Here is a 24,513-nt window from a genome sequence, read left to right as displayed (position 1 = left end):
GAAACACCTGGTCCTTGGGCACATAATCTTTCTTAGGAGCAGAAACAGACAGATCTCTGTCTGGATATGACCCCTAGATCTATTTGTTGGAAATAGATCCCTAGGTGGCAGTGCTGAGGAGCAGACCCTTAGGAGGTAATTTCAGTCATTTCAGAGGTGAGTGAGTTCCTTGGCAGTAGTTCTGTTATACAATCAATCTTTCTTGGGCAAGACTGCTGTGCACACAAAGCCCTCTGCCGCATCATGGTGCAAGAAGCATTCTCTGGATGCTAATGCCATGCTGTTTAGAAGCCCTAGCCTCCAGACCCATCAACTAAATAAACTTACACTTTTTAGTTTTACCCAATCTGAGGTATTGAATATGAGCCACAGAAGACAGAAATAAAGTATTGAAACAGCATTTTTGCATTAACAGTTATACAATATTGATAACAGAAATTTGAATTTTCAGACATTTTATAAAAGGAACACACAAAATGCCTTCAGTGTATGTCTCTCAATTCTTTTAAGATTTAAAAATCTTAAAATAAAGATTTATCTTTTATTTTTAAATATGTATATATGTATGTGTATCTCTGTGTATCTATGTGCATGTGAGTGCTATTATGAATGTCCATTCATAAGAGGGTGTTGGATACCCTGAGCCTGGAGTTACATGCAGTTGTGAGCCACCTAAAGCCAGTGCTAGACAGTGCTAGACAGTAGTAGCTGGCTGTAACTGCTGAGCAACTCTCTATCCTCCTTTAGAGATGGGTCTGGCCTCTTAATTGTTGTGACCTACCCGCCCTCCTCTGTGCACGTATTAATATTCCTAAATCTAACTTGTTCAGTATGTACCTTATCATGTACCCACTATTGTACATTAATTTTATCATATTTCTTTTGTTTTAAGACAAGATTTTAATATGTAGCTCTGGCTGTCCTGGAACTTGCTCTGTAGACCAGGCTGGCCTCAAACTCAAAGATCTACCTGTCTCTGCCTCCTAAGTGCTGGGATTAAAGGTATGCATCACCAAGTCCAGCTAATTTTATTTTGCACATTTAAAAGATCCAACCATTCTGCTACCAAAACACCAAGTCTACCTTTGCCATTCTAAATTATTTCCTTGAGACATTTCTTTCAGAAAGTTTCATATGAGAAATTTGTTGTATCACTCATATACTGAAGGTCCTGTGTTAGGCAACAAAACAGCTGAAAACAACTCCCTGACCTAGGTCAACACTTGGTCCATTGGCTAACCAAACCTTCACATTTAATGAGGAACGATATTTATAAATGTCTAGTACCTAAATAAGCCAAGAAATGGCTCTTTTGGATCCAAATATGTAATGAAATGAAGTCAGTGAAGCCGTATTAAATAGCTTCAGCATTTCTCTAACCAAGATCACCTGACACGTCAGTTCCAAGCACTGCCCACGTCAGTCAGCATGTGCACTTCAAGCTGACTGTATTGCTCTTTAAATCAGAAACATTGTTTTGAATTTATCTATGAAAATTAAAACTGAAGCCACTTTCAGTTCTGCATCTCAGATCACCTAACTAAAGGAAGTTGGCAATGTGTGTGTGCAGTTGACATATGAACATCTGTGTAATCTTAATGCCATCTTCCAAATCACTAATTAGTCCATGTGCTTATTAAAGATGAAAATAGTATGATTATATACAAAATTATAAAATATCACTTTTAAATTTTGGCTGAATATGTGTAACTTCTAAAATATATTTTTTAGCCACATCAGAGAATAAGATATATATACTCCAAGTTTAAAATATTTGGTTCCCAATGACTCATTTAAATATCAAGAAAAGGAAAATCATAATGATCCAAGATTTTAGTCTGAACATAAAAAGCAATTTTTAAGAAAGCAGCTTCAATTTTGTCACCCTATTTTATTTATTACCTTGGTTTGTTTGGAGCAAGCTGTCGACTGGGCCGCCGGATGGACTGGTTCTGTTGTATTTTCATTGAGGCCCTAGGAGATGATCGGGCAAAAGGGTCCGGAGCTGGAGGCTTCTTCGGTATCTTTTTCACCAACCTGCTAACCCATTTCTGCTGTTCTTCTGTTGAATTTGCTAATAACAATAGATTCTTTGCCGTTGATATATCATAATAAACTACAAAAAGAATGATTTGAAGTGAGTTAATTAATGTGCTTAAGCCAACCCAAGCCCAAGCAACAGCACAGCAAACACTTCCCTACTCACCTTTGCAGGGTGCTATGATCTCTTCCTTCTTGTCCATGTGATCTTTATGACATTTAATGTGGCACCGACGGCATTCCAGAGCAGGAGGGGGCTTAAACATGTGCCACAATGGCTTCATACATGCCTCACAGTTAGTTGGGAAGTGATAAAGTGTAGGGATAAACTCATGTCCTTTGTGGCAAATATAATTAGATTTTTCTCCCACTGGCTCCACTGGAAATTCTGGTTCCTTCTTACTTTCTCCTTCATTGGCATACAGAATCTATAAACACCAAGAGGACAGGAGTGACTGCTGTACTTTTAAAATATTTACTGATTTTATTAATATTTTGCCTACATGTATGTATGTGTACCACATGATGCCTGGTGCCTTCAGGGGTCAGAAAGGGGCATCAAATCCCCTTGACCTGGAATACAGATGATTGTGAGCTACCTTGTGGGTGCTGGAAACCAAACCGTTATTCTTAACTTTTGAGTCATTTCTCCAGGCTTCACATTGCTATTCTTATATAGAAACATTTCTGATAAATTACTCAATGAGAGCAAAATGTCTTTGAAGTTCAAACCTAAGTAGGTTTACCTGACCATGGGTTTATGTAAGCTAGAACATGGCTCAATAGTAGCATGCCTGACAGCATGCCTAAACTACCTCACAGGAAGACAAGAGCTCACCTGAGAAAGAACTGATCTGTATCAACGCAACCTCCTTATCTTTGCAAACCTATCAGAATAGGCCAATAAAAGGCAAATTTCCACTTCACTGGGTGGGAGAGACACTTAGGACTAGAAGTATAGCTCAGTGGAAGGTCAAAGCTCTGGGTTCAATCTCTAGTCCCTCTCCCTATCCAAACAATAAAAGCCCAATATGACAACTAAGGTCATTGTTTACATCTCTTAATAATAGAAAAGTGGGTGAACTATGTGCACATTTTTATTTTAAAAGATATTTAGAGAGTTGAGGGATAAAAGGAAAGGAGAAGATATGTTAAAAAAAAAATGTCCAAATAAAACAGCATAAGCACTCAGAAAAAAAGACAATTCCCCAAAGTGGATCAGGCACTGTGGTTTTTATAGAGAGCTTTAATATTTTACATGTACACACACACACACACACACACACACACACACACACACACACACGTGTGCACACACACATGTGCCCATGAAGGTTAGAAGGGAGGATTGAATCTTATGGAGCTGGAGTAACAGGTGGTCTGTGAGCTATCTGGTGTGAACCCTGGTGCTCTGACGAGCAGCAGTAAGAGCTCTTAACCACCAAGCCATCTCTCCAAGCCTTATGGTTTGAAAGTTTTTAAAATGGAAGCCATAAAAGTAAAAGCTTGCCTTCACTTTAAGTAAAACATTTAAGTGCTATAGCTTTCAACTTGATAGTGATTTTTTTTTTAATTTCCAGAGTTGAGAAGAATAAAACCGAAACAGGAGCAAGTTCATGCTCAATGAAACAACTATCACCACACCAATCTTGTAAAAGGGCCAACAAAGCCCAGAAGCATAACATAAACCACAAACACAACCACCAGAACCAGAGCTGTCCTCAACCAAAAGCGGCACACTGTAAAGAACCAACCATCTCAACTGGGGCTGAGACAAAGGGAGAGCAGGAAGCAGTCCTAGGCCAGTAAAAAAAGGGATGTAAAACATCGTGTCACGTAAGAACCTCTAAGGGTGAAAAACCAGCAAGTTTACCTGGAATATCCTGGGAATTTCTTTAGCATCTGCTCTGTATACATCTGTCTGCGTAACAGGTCGGACATGAAACAGCTTGCTATAGAAGATTTTAAAATAAAGGAATAAATAAAACATTACCCAAGGATTATATTACATTGGTCATCTTATACCAGGAGTTAAAAATCAGCTATTTTATTGACTCATGTTAGAAGCTCAAAGACTAGCTTGGTTTTTGTTGTTGTTGCTGTTATTTTGAGACAGCAGATGTCATGAAACGCAGATGTATTCCACACTGCACACTGCCCACTTTCTTTCTACAAAGAAGAACTGCTACACTAGTGGAGTGAGCGCTGCACTGTGGCTGCTGTGACGGACAAGCTATTACTCTCAGACTTCAACATGAGACACTTACTCTATATCCAGAACCATGTAAGGATTAGACTGCTCTTTATCTTGTTCACTGTCATAGAAGAGAATCTTCTTACTGCTTACAATCACATACTGTTAAAAACAAGAAAGGAAGAAACTGATCAAATCACTATGCATGGTATTTTCTTCACAAGAAATTCTGTACTTATAATCATATGCTATAAAAGTAAATAAAAGGCAGTATTGCAGCTTTAGGGAGGTTTTCTTTATAGTAACAATTCATTTCCTTATAGATTTGTATTTATTTTTCTGTTGGAAGATATTTTAAATTAGTAAATGAGGGGAAGAGGCAAATGAAACTGAAACCAGATCTATTTTAAGCTTTGGGATTTATACACAAAATGAACAGTCATGGTAACCCAAACATCAAGGGTCTTCCTAGCATAGCTAGAGCAATTTCCCATAGGACACAAACACAGCTGAGGAACAGGCTTCTATTTAATGACCCCAGAAGCTGTTTAAGTATCGACCTGAACAGTAAAAGTCTTCCACACAGATAACAAGTTACATCAGTCCACACCAGAAAGCATAAGCAAGTTTTATGTGTCCAAATGTGCAGGCATGTCCACGATACAACTCCAGAAGGAAAATGGCTATGGTTAAACCAGAGGCTTAAAAAAACAAACAAACAAACAAACAAACAAACAAAAAAACACATTTAAAAGGACTTATTACCTTTTTAACCCATCCAAACTTCTTAGTGTTGTTTCGCACAGGCAACGACAACCATCCTTCTAATCTTGACTCTGTAAGTAAGCAAAATATATTACGATAAAATATAATGATGCTCCCCTGACAACAAAGAATTTAATGAACCATTAATGTGGAAGTCACAAGCCAATCAAAACTGCCCTTTAGAATTTAGATTATATAGCACCCAGGCTACTATAATAATGCATAATCAGTAGAAGCACATTACACAACACAAATCAAAATCAAGGACACATCACATCATAAATAAATGCTCCCAATTATAACATCAAATACTCCATTGGTTAAATTCATGCACTGGCAAACTTCAGGAGAAAGCAACACAAGAGCCACTGAGCTCTTTATACTGAATGTCTACACAAGCCCTTCATTCTTCCTGTGGAGAATGCACTGACTAGAGGTACAACGCGCACCGCTGAGTAGAAAGCACTTTAAATGAGTGTGTGTTCAGAAAACGGAATTTCAGAACAGCAATTCTAACTATATACAGCACAGATCAAACCCATTCAGCAAGCAACGAAGTATTTTAAGTCTTTGGACTCTGTGCTAACAAATTTGGTCAGGATGGCATCCTAAGAGAATATCTTAATACTACAAGTCGTTACAAATTGATGTCCTCACAGCTCCACACAGCAGAATTCTATCCCTCATGAGATGAGGAAACTGGAGTCGAGAGATCAGTGAAAACCTCTGTAAGACTAAAAGATGCACTTGGGAATTCTTCATCATTTTACCTGTGAAGCTTTTGGGGGAAAGAACAAGGCCAAATTATTTCCTGTGCTCTTTTAAGATTCAGCACACTATGAACATTCTCTGAAACAGGTCACTTGATTTTGTTCTTTTTCTGTACTGTCCCTCTCTATACAAAAAACAGATAAAACCATCCATGCACTTCCAAGAATGTACAACATACTGTTTTGCATCTGGAAAGTTGGCAAAAATCAATCTAGCAAATACAATCAGAAGCTATTTGAAAAATGTCTTAAATTTGATTTACAGTTCATGCAATGGTTTATTTTTTTTTACTGCATCTGCACAGCATGTTGGAGTGAGTGGGTGTTAGTTGATGTTTTAATTTTTGTTTTCAAAAAGACAAAATTAAGTAGCTGAGAAAACTCCAAAGATGGAAAGATTTCCAGGATGTCACCTGCACCATTAGGTTCCGATGAAATAGGTAAGTAAGGCAAAGAATCGTCTTCAGAGTCAGAATCAAGAAGCGTGTGAGAACTGGAGGGCTTAGTGGCAATATTGAGAGAAGTAGAGGAACGCTGGTAGGTGAAGGACATAGACTCCATAGTGTGTGACTGAGTGAAATGGACTAAATGCCCATAAGTAAGAAGCCAGGCAGGGAGGAGAGAAGAAAACAATGAAAGCTTAAAATACAGACAGAACCACATAACATGAGTTAAATACCTAAACATTTAGAATTTCATTTACATGTTTGTTTTAATGAAACAAGTCCAAAACGTCATGTAAATCCCCACTGCAAGAAGTAGGTTTTTCCTTAAAGAAATGACCAGTATTTTTCTCAAGAGCAAAGTCAGTCATGGAACTTAAAGCAATCAGCTGACTTAAATTTCAGGCAAATACAAGGGCTGACCAAGAAAATGTACCTGGAAATCCATCATCAGGCTCAACATCCCCTGGTCCACTGCCTATACTGGAACTGTCCATACCAATATGCAAGGCCTGGAGCTGTGACCGCAGCTGTTCAATGTCACTGTCTTTACTGTCCAGGGTCATCTGGAGTTCAATTCTAATCTGGCTCTCTTCAGCTATTTGCTGTAAGAAAATATATTAACAGATGAGATGTATACTGTAACTGTGGGTCATAGTTCAGTAATAATTACTAATAGAAATGTCCTGCAATCACACAAACAAGGAAATGATTCTATTTTTAAGAATTGTTTTCATTGTAAGAGTATTCTTACAGCCTGCATTTCATTCAGTTCTTTCTGGTATTTGATCATCTGTTGAGTCAATTTTTCACGTTCAGACTTAAGCTCCATATGTAATTTTCTGTTCTCTTTCTCTTTTCTCCGAACATCTGTGTCACTACCACGCTTGACAGGTTCTTTTCGATTCATGATCTCTGCCAACTTATTCACAGCCTTAAAAAAAAAAAAAGAAAGAAAGAAAAGCATATAATTAATTATGTAGATGTTCTCTCAGAAACTCATCAATTACAAGCTATATGATCACCAGTAATTCCTTTCCTATGCACAGAGCTATAAAGAAACTTTTGAGCTTGGGAGATGGCTCAGTCAGTAAAGTGTCTACTATACAAGCAGGAGGACCAGAGTTCAGATCCCCTCGCACCCATGTAAAAAGCCAGACATGGTGGTGCATGCCTCTAACCTCAGTCCTGGGGAGATAAAGACAGAGGACCCCTCAAGCTCACTGGGTCAGCTAGTCTTGCCCAATCTGTGAGCTTTAGATTTGGTGACAGACTTTGTCTCAAAAAAGAAGGTGGGAAGGGGCTGGAGAGATGGTTCAATGGTTAAAACTGCTTCTAGTTTCAAAAGGGACTGAGTTCAGTTCCCAGTACCCATGTCAGGTACTTATAACCACGTGTAACTCCAGCTACAGTGGATCCAACACTCTGTTCTGACTTCCCTGGGCACAAGCTCATAAACAAATGATGGCAAGTTGTGGGTTTTTTTTTTTCCTTTTCCTTTTCCTCCTCCTCCTCTTTTTTTTTGGGGGGGGCAGATTGTAATACAGGAAGACACTAGAAGCAGTATATGGTCTCCACATGTATGCACACATGTACTCACTTCACACACACATATATATATACACAAAACACTTTTTATTCTAAATAATGCATGCACTTCTTTTACTGTTATCTACCCTGTATTCTAAATAGTTTTTATTCTCATGTTTTTTGAGAATGATGATTTAAAGTGTTTCAAGGGCTGTGAGTGTAGCTTGGATAGAATGCTTGCCTAGCATATGCCAGGCCCTAGATGTGTTTCCCCACTAAATTACGTGTTTGATCTGATGTCATTTTCTACTAATTCAACTTTTATTAGAAGAGATTTTAATATGCAAACATCCCTCCTATTCTGGAGTAAGTGAATTTTGCCTAGGCACTAAAATGTACTTTCTCCAGCAATAGAGAGAATAGTAGTAGCATACACATGGTTTCCTACAAATACAACCGTGGGAGCTGGCAGAGGGGTGTCAATAATCAGACCCCCTGACTCTTTCCAGGCTATTAGCAAATAACAAAAAACTGGAAGAGAATGTAGGGCATCTGAAGTTCCTTCTAACTCAACAAAAATAAACCAGGAAATTGTTGAAAATGATGATACTGTGATAAGCAGAGCTTCTACCCTGTAGAGTTAGAAGTGACAGGTGACAGGAATGAAAAAGTTAAAACCCACACTTGCATTCTGCTGAGGTACGTACTTGAGTCTTGAGTGTCCTCTCGGTCAACAGCTGCTTCTCAAACTGAGCTTTAATAGCTGCTGCACTAATCTCTTCATCTTTCAACTTTAAGAGTTCTGAAAAGACAGATAATAAAATTGCACCAATAGCTACAGCTCCTGGGAACGTATGTTCACAGTAAGCTCTTCTTCCTGCTAATACATACGCTCTTGAGTGTCTTTCAGCTTGTTGTTTAGTTCTTCTTTCTCGTTTGCAAGATTCGCAACATCACTAGTTAGTGTTCTATTTGTTTCCTCGAGCTAAGAAACAGAAGTGGGGAAAAAAACCCACATATCAATTTATGAACTTTTAGTTGTCAAACAGTAATTCAAACTGAGACCCCCGATGTAACATTTCTCACCTCTTTTCTTGCCCTTGTATTACCACACCAGACACACCCTTGATAAAACTGTTGCTCCCTTAAAACTTAAGTATTCCAGAAAACTAACAATCTGCGCTTCTTTCACAAATTCTTAGTAGTTTTTTTTTTTTAATTAGAAAACCACTTAATAAATAAAAAAGAAGACTTGTGTTCTGATCATGAAGAGTAAGTTTAAAAACTGTAGTATTTCTTTCAGAATGTTACTATAAAATGAAAAATGAATTTTTAACTGAAGAAGCTGACATCCTTTTTCTATATTCCTTTCAGATTATATTCCTATCCTTTCTTCCTGAAGTTTCATTATGATTTCCATGCTCAACTTTCCAACCAATACTGCAAATTTCCATTATAAACACATGAAATAATACATGTGATTTTTAAAATTATGACTCAATACATTAAAGAATTAAATTTGCCATGATAAGGTACAACTTTAACCCTAGTAGTCAATACACAAATGCAGATGGATATCTATGAATTCAAGGCCAGTCTGGTAAAAGAGTGAGGCTCAGGCAGCCAGGGGTAGTGAGAATTAAGATGCTAAGTGGGAATGGCAGATAATATTTCTAATCCCAGCACATGGGAGGGTGAGGCAGGAAGAAGTTTGTGAACTATGGGCCATCCTGAGATCAAAATAACGAACAATAAACTATGTTACCCTGATGATATAAAGATATAAATCATTGAGCTCCAACTTCTGTTTACTTTCACTTTCTACCACACTTAATGTACCTATTCCAGTTTTGTTTGCTGAGACAGGGTTTCATGTATTCTACGCTGGCCTCCACCTTGCTGTGTAACCGAGGGTGTTCTTCAACTTTTGGCCTTCACCTCCCAAATGTTGGGATTACAGCCATATACTACACCACATCTGTTATTTTAAATTTTAATTAAATGTATACAAATAAGTATTTTGCCTGAATGTCTGTCTCTGTAGCATGTGTGTGTAGTGCCCTCAGAGGCCAGAAAGGGGTCAAACACCCTGAAACTACGGAGTTTTTATAAGACAACTATGAGCTGCCGTGTGGGTGATGGGAATCAAATTCAGGTCCTCTGGAAGAGTAGCCAGTGCTCTTAAGCACTGAGTTGTCTCACCAGCCCCCAAAATCTGTTTACTAATAGAGGCATGAGGGCTTGCTGTTATAAGCATTTATGTGGCTATAAGCACTGTGCTAGTTACTTTAGTGTGGACTGTCTTTGGGTGGTATCATACACTTAAAATTTACCAGAGACTGTTATATACTATATTGAAGTTACTCTCCATTTATGGTAAAGGAAACACGGTTTTCCAGACACTTGAAGTTGTCAGCTTCTATTTGCAGCCATGTGAAGGGCATGCAATGGTATTCCAAAGCGGTGGCGTTCATCTGGCCCTTTGCTGGAGAACAGCTGTCCCTTTGAGCCAATTTTCTTCTACATTGTTTCATTTAGTTTACTGATTTATAGGAGCTATGTATGTATCCTAAATAGTAATCCTGCTTAATATATACAAGTATCTTTTCTTTGATATTTAGGCTGTCTTCTGTCATATAGATGTCCTATAGCTTAAAATTTTATTTTTCACATTTGGTCCTTAAAGCTAGGTACAATTTACATAGTTAGTAAGGATCTAACTTTATTCCTTTCACATAAAAATTCCATTATTCCAAATGACTTACTGAGTCCTTTCGCACTGGCTTTATTACTGTCTGCACAAACACCTAGGTCTTTTGTGTGTACCTCCTTCTGGTGGACCATTCACTCCCCTTACTGTGACACACAAGATGAACTACTTTATGTTTCAGTTTTCTCTGAAATGTTTCTTTAGTTAGCCTGTTAGAATTTGCTAGCACATACAGACAATTTTTAATTTACACCTGACACAGTGACTAGATAGATGTTTCTGGGATTTTATAATACAACAATTTAATTATAAACCCAAAGCACCAAGAATTTTACTTACAGATGCAATTGTGGCATCCTTTTCAGTAAGTTCTTGTTTATGTCTGGCCATCATCTCTTTTATCTCTAGCTCTTTCATGATCTTCTCTTTTTCCAAATCAGAGTATTGTTCCTCAGCAATGGAACGAGCCAGCTGCTCAGAATCTGCTTTGGTCAGGGTAATCTCCAGCTGGGCAGCCAAAGAGTCTCTGATTTCAAAGATATATCATAAAAAAAATGTAGCATATGGTAATGGGACTGAACTCAAGGGCTCGTGTATTCTAAGCACAGTCACCTAAGCTAAGTCCCAAATCCCTTGGAGATGGTATTCTCTACTTGATTCTTCATCAAACTGTTTACTTGGTAGAAAGGAGGCTGAGAATCGGGCGCGCAACCCCCAGCAAGGGACAGGCCCCGCTCTTACCTTTCATCCTGTAAGTCCTGCTTCTTCTGCTGCAACTCTTTACAAAGCTTGGTCTTCTCTTCACTTTCTTCCTTGAGTTCTCTAACTTGTGTCTTATAGAGGGTCTAAGCAGCAAAACAGAAATGTGTCCATTATCACCAAGAACATGACTTACATTCAAGACCTAGCAGGCAAAAGGCTCAATATATATATACAAATATTTTCTTAATGTTGAGTAATTTGGGGCTCCCGAGAAATCAAGTTTTGTGGGTTTTCTCATTTTCTAGTCACCAATTAATAAACAATTATTTGGCTAGCAGCCAAAGTACACTGTAGACTGCATATCCTTCATCTAATTCCTAGCATACTTAACCCCTAAAAAGGACAGTTAATAATATATATAATATGACTTTCAACTGAATATTACAGCAATAATTCCAATTAAATGAAAAGGTGATGAAAAACACTGCTGGTTTGTTTTGTTTAAGTTGACAGATCATTGGAACTATCCATGAAAATACTTCATATTGCTGGGTGGTAGTAGCATACACCTTTAATTCTGGCATTCAAGAGGCAGGTAGATCTCTGAGATTGAGGCCACCCTTGTTACAGAATGAGTTCCAGGAAAACCAGCACTACACTAAAAAACCCTACCTGGAAAAATGGCAGGGGAGGGGGGGAGAGATATGTTATATTTTTAAAGTGGTTTCAAAAAAAACCCTAAAATCAAAATGACAATTTTATTCCTTTCATTACAAAAGCACAATTTCTAAAAGGTGATGCTTTTAACAAGCTTCACAGGTTCGTAATAGTTTATGCCTAGGATTAAGTTCTAGCAACAATAGCTGATTTGTTGTTTTGACACAGTGTTTCCCCTTCTGTTGCCCAGACTGGCCTCAATGTTGTGGGTTCAAGTGATCTTTCCACCTCATCCTGCCTGTTAGTTGCAATTATAGGCACACACCACCAAGCCAGTCTGATAAGGGATTCCTGTTAAACAATTAGATTCTTTTGCCAGCACGTTTGTTTTTTTTTCTTTTTTGTGGTGCTGGGTATTAAACTCAGGACCTCCTCCATGCTAGGCAAGTATTTTACCACTGAGCTACATTCCCAATCCTGTCTGCTTTTTATGGGTCCTGTAAGACTCCACCCAAATTTCTGTCTGGTGTGATTGTAAACTATTATAATCCCAGCACTTAGGAGGTAGAAAGTTTGCAACCTGGAGGCCAGCCTGGGACATACAGCAGGACTGTTTAAAAAGTCTATAAGCTAAGCAAGCAAGAGCAAATAAACAAAAGCTGTGCATCTTACCCTCTTCTGACCTCCTAGGGTACCAGGCATGAACATGTACACAGAGATGCCTACACCCAAACTACGAATACACATAAAGTGAAATAAATATTTGTTTCAATTAAAAGACAACCATTCTCTGGCTCTGCAGAAGTGCCTTACAGAGAAATACTGCTCGGCTTCAAGCTGGTCTTGTAGCTCCTTCATTTGCCCGTCTGCATCCTGCCGCTCTCTGTGAACACATAGGGTCCAAGTCTTTAGTAAGGTATACACATTTAAACCCAGTCAAAGAACCCCTGCAATCAGGTCGCGTTCATGCTAGCACTAACTTCACCACTGATTTACAAACTCTCGTCCCTGCAAGCCTGGTGACAGAGACTGTAATCCCAGCAGCTGGGAAGTTGAGGCAGGAGGAATAGTGAGTTCAAAGCCAGCCTAGAGAATTTCATGAGACCATGTATTAAAAAAACAAACAAACAAAAAAAATCCAAACAATTGGAAGCCAGGTGTGTTGACTTGTACATGTAATCTTAGCACCCTGGAGGTTGAGGAAAGGCTGGGAGGTTATGGCCAGCTAGGGAAAAAAAAACCACTGAGCTACAAAACAAAACACTGTGTGTGTGTGTGTGTGTGTGTGTGTGTGTGTGTGTGTGTGTGTGTGTGTGTGTGTGTGTGTGTGTGTGTGTGTGTGTGTGTGTGTGTGTGTGTGTGTGTGTGTGTGTGTGTGTGTGTGACAAATTTCTCCAGCACTGTACCTAGGCTTTTCCTGAGGCTAAAAAAAACAGTTACAACAACAAAACACTGTGTGTGTGTGTGTGTGTGTGTGTGTGTGTGTGTGTGTGTGTGTGTGTGTGTGTGTGACAAATTTCTCCAGCACTGTACCTAGGCTTTTCCTGAGGCTATATGTCACATCATGATGTCATGAATCCAATGGCTAATGCAGTGTGTGCCTGTATTTTCAGTTTTACTTTGCTTTCATGCTGCTATATAAGTTGGCTCTGGAATCCCAATCTGTTTTACACTCCCAAGTGTTGAGATTATAGGAATTATCACCACACCTGGCTTTCATTTTAAATAAATACTATTATAAATAAAACACACAAAACCTCTCAGAAGCTGTCCAACTGTTGGAACCAGTTAACTTACTTCCGAAGTTCAGCATTTTGCTTTTCCAAGTTCGTTTTCATTTCCATGAGATGATTGTTTTCTTGCTTTATCTGCTTTTCTGACATTTTTAGGGTGTTAACTTGCTGGGTCTGCATCTTCAGGTCATTTTGCATAAGGCAACGTTTCTGCGTTTCCTGCTCTATCTTTAATGTCAAATTTCTAACCTAAAAAAGTAAATTGTATACTTGGTATTTATGTAAATTATTCTGATTTTTCTCAAGAATAATGCTTGTCTTAATCATGTCACATTAAAATATGGATAGCATTTCTAATCTTTTTAAATAAAATATAAGGTATAAGTAACTTTAAATTATTCAACTATGACTGATTTATTCTATCAACAAAATCCATTAAAGCCAACAGAGTCTATAGAATATTACAAGAAAAAGAAATTAAATAATGCAGTCACCATTAGGCATCCTCAATAAAACTTGTTTCTTATTGGCTCATTAATTTTTACTTGGTATAATCCATACTTACATCCTCACTCAGCACATCTTTCTGCTTCAGTAACTCGTTTAGTTTTTGCTGGGACTGTTTAAGGTCACAGTCCAATATAGAGCATCTTTTCTCAGCCTCCAGGAGCAGGTTCTCCACTCTCTGCTTTAAAGACCTTTCTTCTAACAGCTTCTTCTCCATCTCTATTACAATGAAAGTGGACACAACTATGAGTTTGAAATTAAGTATTTTAATTGAGAGCATACTGTCCAATATTGTTATTTGTTTCTAAATAAACATTTTTATCACTTCAAATATGTTTGAAATATTATGAATTTTAGGCTAGAAAATTGGGACTTTCATTTGTGCAGGATAAAATGTATCATACTACGTGTGATACTACATCTATTCTAATGGAAAAAAGATAATCCTGTCTTTGTGATTATTTTTGCCTGAAAGCATTCCAAGCAGATTCCACGACTTCTCTTTCCATATTAATTATTACATAGTATTGGAAATTATGTTTGGGGAGATAGACAGACTCAGGAAACAACTTTCTGAGCTTTAAGTCTTGGCTCTGCTGCTTACTAATTGTTTGAGTAGGTAAATTAACTTCTTTAGACTAAATTCCCCTCCATCTAGGAGGGTAATGGTATTTAACCTCTAGTAGATGGCAACAAAGTTTTGAAGTGACTACAAATATGGGACTGACCAGTGCCAGGGATATGGCAGGCACTAGTAAGTGCTCATTAATACTTAGGTGTTTTTGTTTGTTTTAAAGAATTAATAAAATAGTAGGGGAAAATGGAGTAAATCTATGAAGAATTAGCTTACTTAGTAGGATCGTAGGTAATCCTTGCTTTTTAAGTTATACTTTCCTTCATTTTTCTAAATGATTTGCAATAAAAACTTATTGATCAGAAAAGCAATCCTTTAAAATCATTTTTTTCTCAATTAAGGTGATCAACAAAGTACACCCCTAACTAAGAAAGTTCAATTTTAAAGGTAAGCTTTAGTTAACCTTTTGATTAGTATTTCAGTTGATATCCAAGTCAGATTCCTCTGCCCTCTCACACCTAATGTTTAACATCCAGCTATCATTTACAAAATTTCATTAGATAAGGATGAAATCTGTTAATTTTTAGGTCTTTTTTTTTTTTTTAAGTGTACAGGTGTTCACATGTGTATTGAAGCTTAGAGCTGATGTTGAGTATTTCCTTGTTTGCTCTCCACGCTCTATAATGTGGCAGGGTTTCTGTGGGGGTGAACGTGGAACCCACTAATTCTGGCTTGCCTCAGGGACTCCCGCTCTCTATTTCCTGAGTGCCTGCCTAGATTTTACAAGGGCTCATCCATGCACAGCAAGCACTTTATCCATCAAGCCATCTCCTTGGCTAGAACTGAAAATATTTATTTAATGAAGGGTCTTTAAAAGTGTGTACAGATAAACGAAACATTCTTTACATGCTACTAAGTAGATGGTATTTCTAATTATTTTATATGTATAGTCACACTTGATTTTCACAACCTAACAATACCATCATTATCCCTTTACAGAGAACTAGACAAGGTCATACTGGCAATAATTACTTCTTCAAGCAATGTTCTTAATCTATGGAGGTGACAACATGTAGTAGAAAGAGCAAGATCCAGGCTTGAATAACATCTATCATATTTAAATGTTGCGTGTAAATATGTGTAAAATATAAGGAAGTCACTACATATCTACATGTATTAGTGTTCCAAGTAACTACTAGAAACAATTAAAAGTTATATTGAATTGTTTCATTTTTGTCAGTTTGGAAAATAATCAAAAAATAAATGCATTAGTGGAACACAACTTTAATCCCAGCACTCAGGAGGGGAAGGCAGGCAGATCTCTGTGAATTCGAGGCCACCCTGGTTACAAGGGTGAGTTCCAGGACAGCCAGGGCTACACAGAGAGCCACCATCACTCAGCTATACAAAATGATCTTGAGAGGCAAAGCTGGAGGGATGGATGATGGTCTCACAGGTGGTAGGCCTGGGAAAGGCTGTATGAGTTTTTCAGCTGACAAAACAGATCTATATTCCAATTGTGGAGTGTTACAAAAATCTACACCGCATGTCAAAACTCACAGAACTGGGTAAGCACAAAAGTTCAATGTCACCACATGCTAATTTTAAAAATAAAGACAATTAAAAGCAAAAAAAGAAATGCATCCATTTACACAATAAATAAATCTATATATTCATTTTAAAAAACACATTATTGGCGTAGAGAATAGAAAGAAGCACAAGAAAACTTACTGAGGTGGTAGACCTATTCTACATCTTGCCTTGGTGGCAGCTATGAGTAACACCATATGATGTAACACCAACATCAAAACTGTTTATACTTTATCGCATATAAATTGCACCTCAAAAACAACTTAATTCTCTTCTAGGCCATAAACAAGGAAATATATATACACTCCATTAACTTAATCTCTTCAGATCAGACCTTTCTAAATAATGGGCCTGTTTCATTTCTCTTTTGTTTTTTTGAGACAGGATCTCACTGTGTAGCCTCAGCTGAGACCCAACTGCTTCTGCCTCCTGAATGCACCACTGTTCATGACTTCTTTCATTTATCACCCTGAATTAGTGCTTTAAACTAAGTTGGTTGTAATAAGAAAATCTAAATGTTAATTATATTTAAAGAATGAAAGACTACTTCTTATAAGCTGTTTATAATATTCTGCCTCAGTAAGAAGTGAAATTTCTGATCCAGAGTTTTAAGACTTGAATAAAAATATTTTCAAGCACTGATTACTTATGGAATTTAAAGTCTATTTTAATAGTAAATAGTTAGGAAACAAATTTATCCCAAGATAGCTCTAATGTAAAGACTGGTCTGTGAAGCTAACTCTGGGATCTATTAGTATGACATGGCTTTAATAAAATCTGACTGGCATCTTTAGCATGTCAGAGTCCAAAAAACTCAGTGACCTAAATAGTCTATCTAGCTCAGTGGTTCTCAATCTCTGGGTTGTGACCCCTTAGGATCAAATAACCCTTTCACGGGGATAACCTAAGACATCGGAAAACACAGATATTTAATTATGATTCATCATAGTAGCAAAATTACAGTTATGAAGTAGCAACAAAAATAATTTTATAGTTGGAGGTCACTAAACATGAGGAACTGTATTAAAGGGTTGAAGCATTAGGAAGATTGAGAAGCACTGCTCTAGCTGGACCAGCTATTATGTATAAGTTTTGGTCTTTCATAACTATTAATACTTTTGTAACATACCTGAGGAAATGTCAAACTACAGTAAATACCATGTCAAAGGACCTATCTCTCAAACATCAGTATAGAACATCAAATTATATACCTTATGCCATCAATGTCACTAAAACATCACTTTCTTTCAGACCTAAAAATATGGTAGAATGATTTTGTATTTGGGCTTTAAGTTTCTTAAAAATTGTTATAAAGATATAAAGGAAAAAAAAAAAAAAAAGGAAGCGCCGGGCGTTGGTGGCGCATGCCTTTAATCCCAGCACTCAGGAGGCAGAGGCAGGTGGATCTCTGTGAATTTGAGACCAGCCTGGTCTACAAAAGCTAGTTCCAGGACAGCCTCCAAAGCCACAGAGAAACCCTGTCTTGAAAAACAAAACAAAACAAACAAACAAACAAAAAAGCATATTTAGTTTCCCTGATAATTTTCTTCCTTTCAGTTCCCAATACTTGGCAATATTATATTTTATATTTATATTTATTATATTGTATTTTGTAAAAGTGAAGATTGACTCTAGAATCAACTCGTGGAAAATGTTCTGGGAACACACCTCACAGTGCATACCTTTCATGGCTTCTGACTTAGCTTCTTCAATGGATTCATAGATCTTGTTTTTGTCTGCTAGCCGTGCTTTTGTGGTCTTGTGTTCCGCTTCTTCTTGCTCTAAACTCTGCTGTATCACCTTCAGTTGGTATGTCATATCTATTTCCATGTTGCTCTTTTCCTATGTAACATTGTCAATAGTGATTATTAACAGAATTTCAAAAAATCTTAAAATTGCTTTTAAACAATGTTCAGTATCTTCCTTCCTTTCTACACCTGAATTTCTTATAACATACATACATACCCACCGGCTTTTCTGCCATCCATCCACTTTGTTCTGAGACCTGAACTGAGCCTGTTTCATTTCAGTGAAGTGACTAGAGTGCTATTCTCACCATACAAAACTTCTCAGGCTCTCTCATTCTGTGTTTTTATCTGCAGACATGCTCCACTGATGCTATTGACAATGTATCCCCTCACTCTCCCTAACTAGCTCTCACCTTCCTACCACTCTGAAGGCTCCCCAGCTACCTCTCAGAAGCTAGTTTTACTCTTTTTTCAACTATCACTTTATTTTAAATGTGTTTGTATGTTGCTTCTGTATATGTATGTATACACACATGTGTGCCTGATGCCCATGTGTCAGAAGAGGGTGACAGATCCCCTAGAACTGGAATTACAGATGGTTATGAGCCACCTTGTGAAGGCTGGACCAAACCTGGGTCCTCTGCAAGCAGAACAGGTACTCTCAAATGCTGGACCATCTCCCCAGCTACAGGCCTCTGGTGTTCTTTAGCTATAAGGTCTCTCTTCCTCAAACATGATGTTTCAAACTTTAAAAACTATCTAGTAGCCATGCGTGATGGCCAGACCTTTAAACCCAGCACTCAGGAGACAAGGTCAGGGAAATATCTGGAAGTTTGAAGCTAGCCTGGTCCACAAAAAGACAAACAAGCAATGTTTGTTCACTGGCAGTGGTGGCGCACATCTTTAATCCCTGCATTCAGTAGAGAGAAGCAGGTGGATCTCTGTGAGTTCAAAACCAGCCTGATCTACAAAGTGAGTTCCAGGACAGTCAGGGCTACACAGAGAAACTGTCTCAGAAAAACAAAAACAAAGTCAAACAAACAAATAAGAAGTAATGTTTGCAATCTAACTATATGAAACAATAACAAACCTCAAGGTGTTCTACCACCCAAATAGTTGGTATTTTTCTGTGATGCTGGGGAGTGAACTCAGGGTCTTGGACATGCTAACCAAGTACTTGACCACTGAGCTACATGCCCAACCAGACATGTTCTAAGTTTGAAAATCTTGGATAACAGAAGTCAATCTATTTTCTACATATGCCCTAGGATTTGCAACAAAACCTGAAGTATTCTTTACCTTACCCCTAAAGGATTAGTTTGATGACTCAGATACCATACTCTAGAAATACTGACTGAACAAACAAATCATGCTGTTACTGTTCCTGCTCCTCCAGCTAAAGTCTGCTTCTTCTCCTGCCCTGCTCTCTCACATACCCTGTCCGGTTCATTTTCTACAAATAGCTAGCATTTTGTTTGCATACAACACATTAGAATTACCTAGGGCAGTGGTTCTTAACCTTTCTAATGCTGTGACCCTTTAATACAGTTCCTCATGTTGTGGTGACCCCCCAATCATAAAATTATTTCCATTGCTACTTTATAACTGTAATTTGCTACTGCTATAAATTATAATGTAAATATTTGTGTTTCTGATGGTATTAGGCATGTGAAAGTGTTGTTCAACATCCCAAATGAATCTTGAACCATAGATTGAAAACCACTGACCTAGGGGCTTTAATATTACACTATTTTTTTGAGCCTGGCACTCACCAGGTAGCCCCCAACTAGTGTTGAACTCACAGAGATCCACCTGCCTGTCTCCCTATTGCTGGGATCAAAGGTTTGTATCACCATAACCAGCTTATTGTCACTTTTAAAATTATCTATCAGACTGTGATATTATTGAAAGCATCATGGTATCCTAATATTTCTACTATAGAAAACATTAAATATTCAGATCAATGAATAAACAAATGAAAATAAAATATTAACTAGAAATAATCTCTGGCCCCTGAGTATTCAAAAAGAAAAAAGAAAACTAACCTAACAATGTCACAAGTCATACATTCCCCCTGAGGTTTTCCAAACTTGCTTTGTAGACCAGGCTGGCCTTGAACTCACAGAAATCTGTCTGCCTCTGCCTCCCAAGTCCACCACAGTCCAGTACAAGTCATTATTTTAATTTTGTGTTATATTAATTTTTAAGTTATCCAGTCAAAATGTGGATTTTCCTACACAGTATAAAATTCTCAAAGAATAAAATTTATCTTAAAATGTCTGAATTTCTGGGGCTGGAGAGATGGCTCAGGGGTTAAGAGCACTGGCTGCTCTTCCAGGGGTCCTGAGTTCAATTCCCAGCAACCACGTGGTAGCTCACAGCCAAATAGGATATAAGGCCCTCTTCTGGCAGATAGAATTATATGCATAGCATTCAAATGCAAAATATAAAAAAGTAAAATTTGAAAAAGTCTGAATTTCCCCTGGGTGTCTAAAATAGCATCATTATATACACCAAGTCCCTTCCTTCATGTAATCTAGCATACCAAAGGCTGCCTAAATGGTATTAAAGTAGTCGTCCCTATTTATATAGTCAAGTCCAAACAGAAAAGTCCATGTATCTGTGAAAATATTCTACCTAGTGAATGAATTTTTAATTATTCCCTTTTCTCATCTAAAATCGCACTGTCCTCTTCTTACACACAAAGTACAGTGTGCCATGCTTACCTTCTCTAGGTCAGTGAGCTTCTCCTGCAGCTGTCTCTTCTCCAGCTCTACTTTTGTTAGCAAGGCTTTGCCAGTCTTCAAATCTTCTTCCAGCCCAGATATTCTACCTAAAAATTCAAACATTGCTTAAAACAACATACTCAACATGCATTCAGTTAAAAATTATCTACCTCATATTTTGAAGTTGTTATTTGTGAGCAAGAATTTTTTAACCTGTCAGAACAGTACTTTAAAAATTAATTTAGCTAGAACTCAATTGACCATTTAAATCTAATAAATACTATTTGAAAGTGTATCTTTTGTTCATAAATTTTTTAGCAATATACTTGCAATGTCCTAATATTATTTTGTAATTTTTATTTTACTTATGTCTATGTGTTTGTGTCTGAGGATGGGTTTGTACATATGAGTGCAGTGTTCAAGGAAGCCAGAAGAGAGCCTTGGAAATCACTGAAGCTGGAATTGCAGGCAGACTGTGAGCCTCCTGGTAAAAGTGCTAAGAACTAAACTTCTTAGCAATATGTGCTCTTAAACAACTAAGCTGTCTCTAGCCCAAGGCTCTAACTTTACTAACAAATACTTCATAAAAAGCAAACAAATAAACACACACACAACACACACACACACACACACACACACACACACACACAGAAGCTGGGAGTGTTGGCACACGACTTTAATCCCAGGTAGTCAGGCAGATCTCTGCATTTGAGGCCAGCCTGATTCCAGGACATCTAGGTCTATACAGAGAAACCCTGTCTTGAAAAACAAAAAGCAACGTGACAAACAAAAAACCCCAGGTTATTTATTATTCATCTAAAGTTATTTCAAAATCATGAATTATCAAAAATCATATCAAATACAACTACTGCTTTTTTATACCTTGTAAATCATGAATTATTTCTGATCCATGGGTCCGGTCCCTCCTTTCAGATTCTAGAGCTGATTGAAGATTGATAAATTCCTTTTCAAGCTTTAACTTGGCAGTCTCAAGCAGGCAGTTTTTATCTTGTAGATCTCTATTGTTAGATTCCAGCTGCTGAATCTGTTTGGAACTTTCTGCCTGGGTTTTTCTTAACCTTGCTGCAGTGTCAGACTCTGATCGCAGCAAAGCATTAGCTTCATCCAGCTGTTATCCAATTCAAAAGCAAGCAGATAAGCACAGATGTAACACAGTGAATAACATAGTACATCAATTTATTATCTTGTTACAGACTACTTAAATGAAGACTCCACGTATCATCCCCTTAAATATTAGAGCTAAGAGCTTGGCAACATTGCAGTCAGCATTAACAGTTGTGGACAGACTCAGTACTCCACACACAGACCACCTACTTGTTTCTGGAGCTGATTGACCTTCTCAGTGGATATCTGAGAGCTCTGGTTTCTTTTCTTCAAATCTTCAAGTTGATCTTTTAAGCTGTTAACTATGAAACAAAGCATTTTAGTAGCAAGCCTCAATACAACATAGACATTCAATATTTTTCTTAAACATTTATTATTTTATATCACAAACCATCATTTTCTAAATTCCGTTTCTTGTCAGCTTCATGATCAGCTTTCCGCTGATATTCTGCATTTTTGTGCTGAAGAAGGGCCTTTTCTCTTTCCAACTGTCTCAGTGCCGACTCCACGTTTTTCCTAAAGGTAATCTGAAATAACGATTAACATTATCATCAAAAGGAAATGGGCAAAGACATCAGATCAAAACCCATCAGTAATCTCAAACACATAGAGACCTAAAATTGTTTTGTTAAAATTAAAAAATAATTATGTTCCCCATGTTTGCAAAGTAGCATACTACAATGAGATAATCAAAATTAAAATAAATATTCAATCTATTATACCATTAATAATCAAGCTTTCTGAAACTTTCTATCACTATGAACTATCACTATTTGATCCCATGGACCTAAAATGTTATTAATATCAGTAATTCTTAAAAATGAATTATTTCCTGTTTTTAAAGTATACCAGCCATCCTAATAATCATATAAAAGCAAATTTTTAAAATTAATTTTTAAGTTAGTATACAAAGTAATAGTTTCATTATGACATTTACAGACATATATACCATCATACAAAAAAAAAAAAAAACCTTGAAATAGCTACACTAAATTATCAAATTGCCAAAGTAAGCCTAAGTAAGAGAAGTCACCCTGCAGTGATTTCCATCTTGTTTATTTATGACTCAGGTAGGTTTTAATGCTATGTACTGCATGCTACTCTGGGAACTCTGTAGCTAAGTGGATATCAAACAAACTAACAAAAATGCTAATACAGTATAGGAAATTTTTACCTCCTCTTCTAGCTCCTTTGCTGTTTTCTCTAGGCGAGTATTAATAGATCTAAAGAATTTCAGAAAGAAGCAATAAATAAAATAATTGTAGTTTACGATAAAAGCACAGTCTATTAGTTGAGACAGCACTTATATAATTTATTTGCGCTTTTTCACTTTCAGTACTGTGTTTAAGCTTCAATTTTAAATGCACTGCTTGGCAGCATACTTGCACTTCTGTTCCAGCTCCTCCTTGGCTTGCAATTCACTGCTAAGGTTTTCTTCTAGTGCATATAATTTTTTCTGAATCTGTCAAAAAATTATAAGAAATTATAAGTTTTGATAACAAAGATGAGAGGCTTCAAGTAAGCAATGTTCCCTATTTACCTTTGTACTTATAGACCTCTGTAAGAATACACACAGGATTGGTGCCTGCTAGTGTGACTCTGACTCAGAGGGAAAGGGCCCTTAACTCCCGCTCTTTCCTTCACAGTACACATATGTGTATGAATACATTTACAGTAATAAGCTCTTTTGTGATTTCCTACACAGTGATAAGAACATTACTATGAAAGATTTAATGAATCTTGTGTAAATGATAGCTAATCCTATTTCAAATCCTTACCTTTTATTAGCTGTTTTAAGCAAGTTAAAATGCTAAAAACTACTAAGTAACACATTTGAAATACTCTTTAAAAAAAAATTACTATCTTTTTACATGCATGTGTATACCTGCATGATTTTAAAGTGCACCACATCTGTACAGGAGCTCTTGGAGGCCAGAAGAGGGCATCAGATCCCTTCCAACTGAAGCCACCACATGGGTGCTGGGAATTGAACACAGGTTCTCTACTAGAGCAATAACCACTCTTAATCACTGAGCTATCTTCCAGCACCACAGTTTTTTCCTTGTTTGGAGACAGGATCTCACTATGTAGCTCTGGGTAGTCTGGAACTGCTATGTAGCCAGCTGGCCTTCGCCTGACAGATCCACCTGCCTCTGCTTCTGAGTGATAGAATCAAAGGTATGTCCACCAGCACCTTCCCTTTTGTTTTTGTTTTTGCTTTGTTTTAAGGATTTAACTTTTTGAGATCCTATGGTGCCTTGGATGCAATATCAGGTACTTTACAAGTGTTGTCCCATTAACAGGAACAAAATACATAAGACAGTATCTCCTAGGTGTGGTGACACATGCCTTTACACCTCCCAGGAGGCAGAGGAAGGAGCACTTCTGGGAGTTCAAGGCCAGCCTATTGTACATACTGAGTTCCAGGCCTCAAAATAAGAACAACAATGGTAGTTGTGCTATATCCACTTGGTTAAATGAAATTCAACAAGGTGAATACTCAGGCCAAGGCAGGTACACCAAAGCCAAGGTTCTAATGAGTATGTTCCCTGGGGTGTCTTAAATATTCCATTCATCTTAAAATCAACAAACAATCAAACAACTCCTCTATTGTCTAACACAAGTATAGGCTAAGAGCTGAGGAGATGGCTCAGCCAGTGAGCTGCTTACTGCATAAGCACAGAGATCTGAGTCTGGAT

The 24,513-nt window shown here is 37.4% G+C and overlaps 1 protein-coding gene across 2 annotated transcripts in view; it reads right to left on the bottom strand.

Annotated features, from left to right (window-relative positions):
• Rock2 (Rho associated coiled-coil containing protein kinase 2) overlaps positions 1-24,513 on the bottom strand; it is a 98,087-nt gene that overhangs the window by 7,209 nt on the left and 66,365 nt on the right. For both annotated transcript variants that reach the window (XM_027424668.2, XM_035447462.1), the window contains 21 exons: positions 23,197-23,276; positions 22,989-23,037; positions 22,206-22,341; positions 22,025-22,116; positions 21,572-21,818; positions 20,690-20,796; positions 17,898-18,057; positions 14,110-14,270; positions 13,609-13,793; positions 12,625-12,694; positions 11,194-11,297; positions 10,792-10,978; positions 8,634-8,727; positions 8,450-8,544; positions 6,967-7,146; positions 6,649-6,817; positions 5,000-5,070; positions 4,308-4,396; positions 3,914-3,992; positions 2,207-2,468; positions 1,903-2,116 (listed from right to left, as the gene is read on the bottom strand). In XM_027424668.2, coding sequence (XP_027280469.1) covers positions 1,903-2,116; positions 2,207-2,468; positions 3,914-3,992; positions 4,308-4,396; positions 5,000-5,070; positions 6,649-6,817; positions 6,967-7,146; positions 8,450-8,544; positions 8,634-8,727; positions 10,792-10,978; positions 11,194-11,297; positions 12,625-12,694; positions 13,609-13,793; positions 14,110-14,270; positions 17,898-18,057; positions 20,690-20,796; positions 21,572-21,818; positions 22,025-22,116; positions 22,206-22,341; positions 22,989-23,037; positions 23,197-23,276 — 2,831 coding nt within the window. The remainder of the gene's footprint in view (positions 1-1,902; positions 2,117-2,206; positions 2,469-3,913; positions 3,993-4,307; positions 4,397-4,999; positions 5,071-6,648; positions 6,818-6,966; positions 7,147-8,449; positions 8,545-8,633; positions 8,728-10,791; positions 10,979-11,193; positions 11,298-12,624; positions 12,695-13,608; positions 13,794-14,109; positions 14,271-17,897; positions 18,058-20,689; positions 20,797-21,571; positions 21,819-22,024; positions 22,117-22,205; positions 22,342-22,988; positions 23,038-23,196; positions 23,277-24,513) is intronic.

This window comes from Cricetulus griseus, chromosome 7 (genome assembly GCF_003668045.3).
Source record: "Cricetulus griseus strain 17A/GY chromosome 7, alternate assembly CriGri-PICRH-1.0, whole genome shotgun sequence".
Classification (NCBI taxonomy): Eukaryota; Metazoa; Chordata; class Mammalia; order Rodentia; family Cricetidae; genus Cricetulus; species Cricetulus griseus.
The sequence above is the reverse complement of the archived record's forward strand: the minus strand, read 5'-3'. Positions and strand labels throughout refer to the sequence as shown.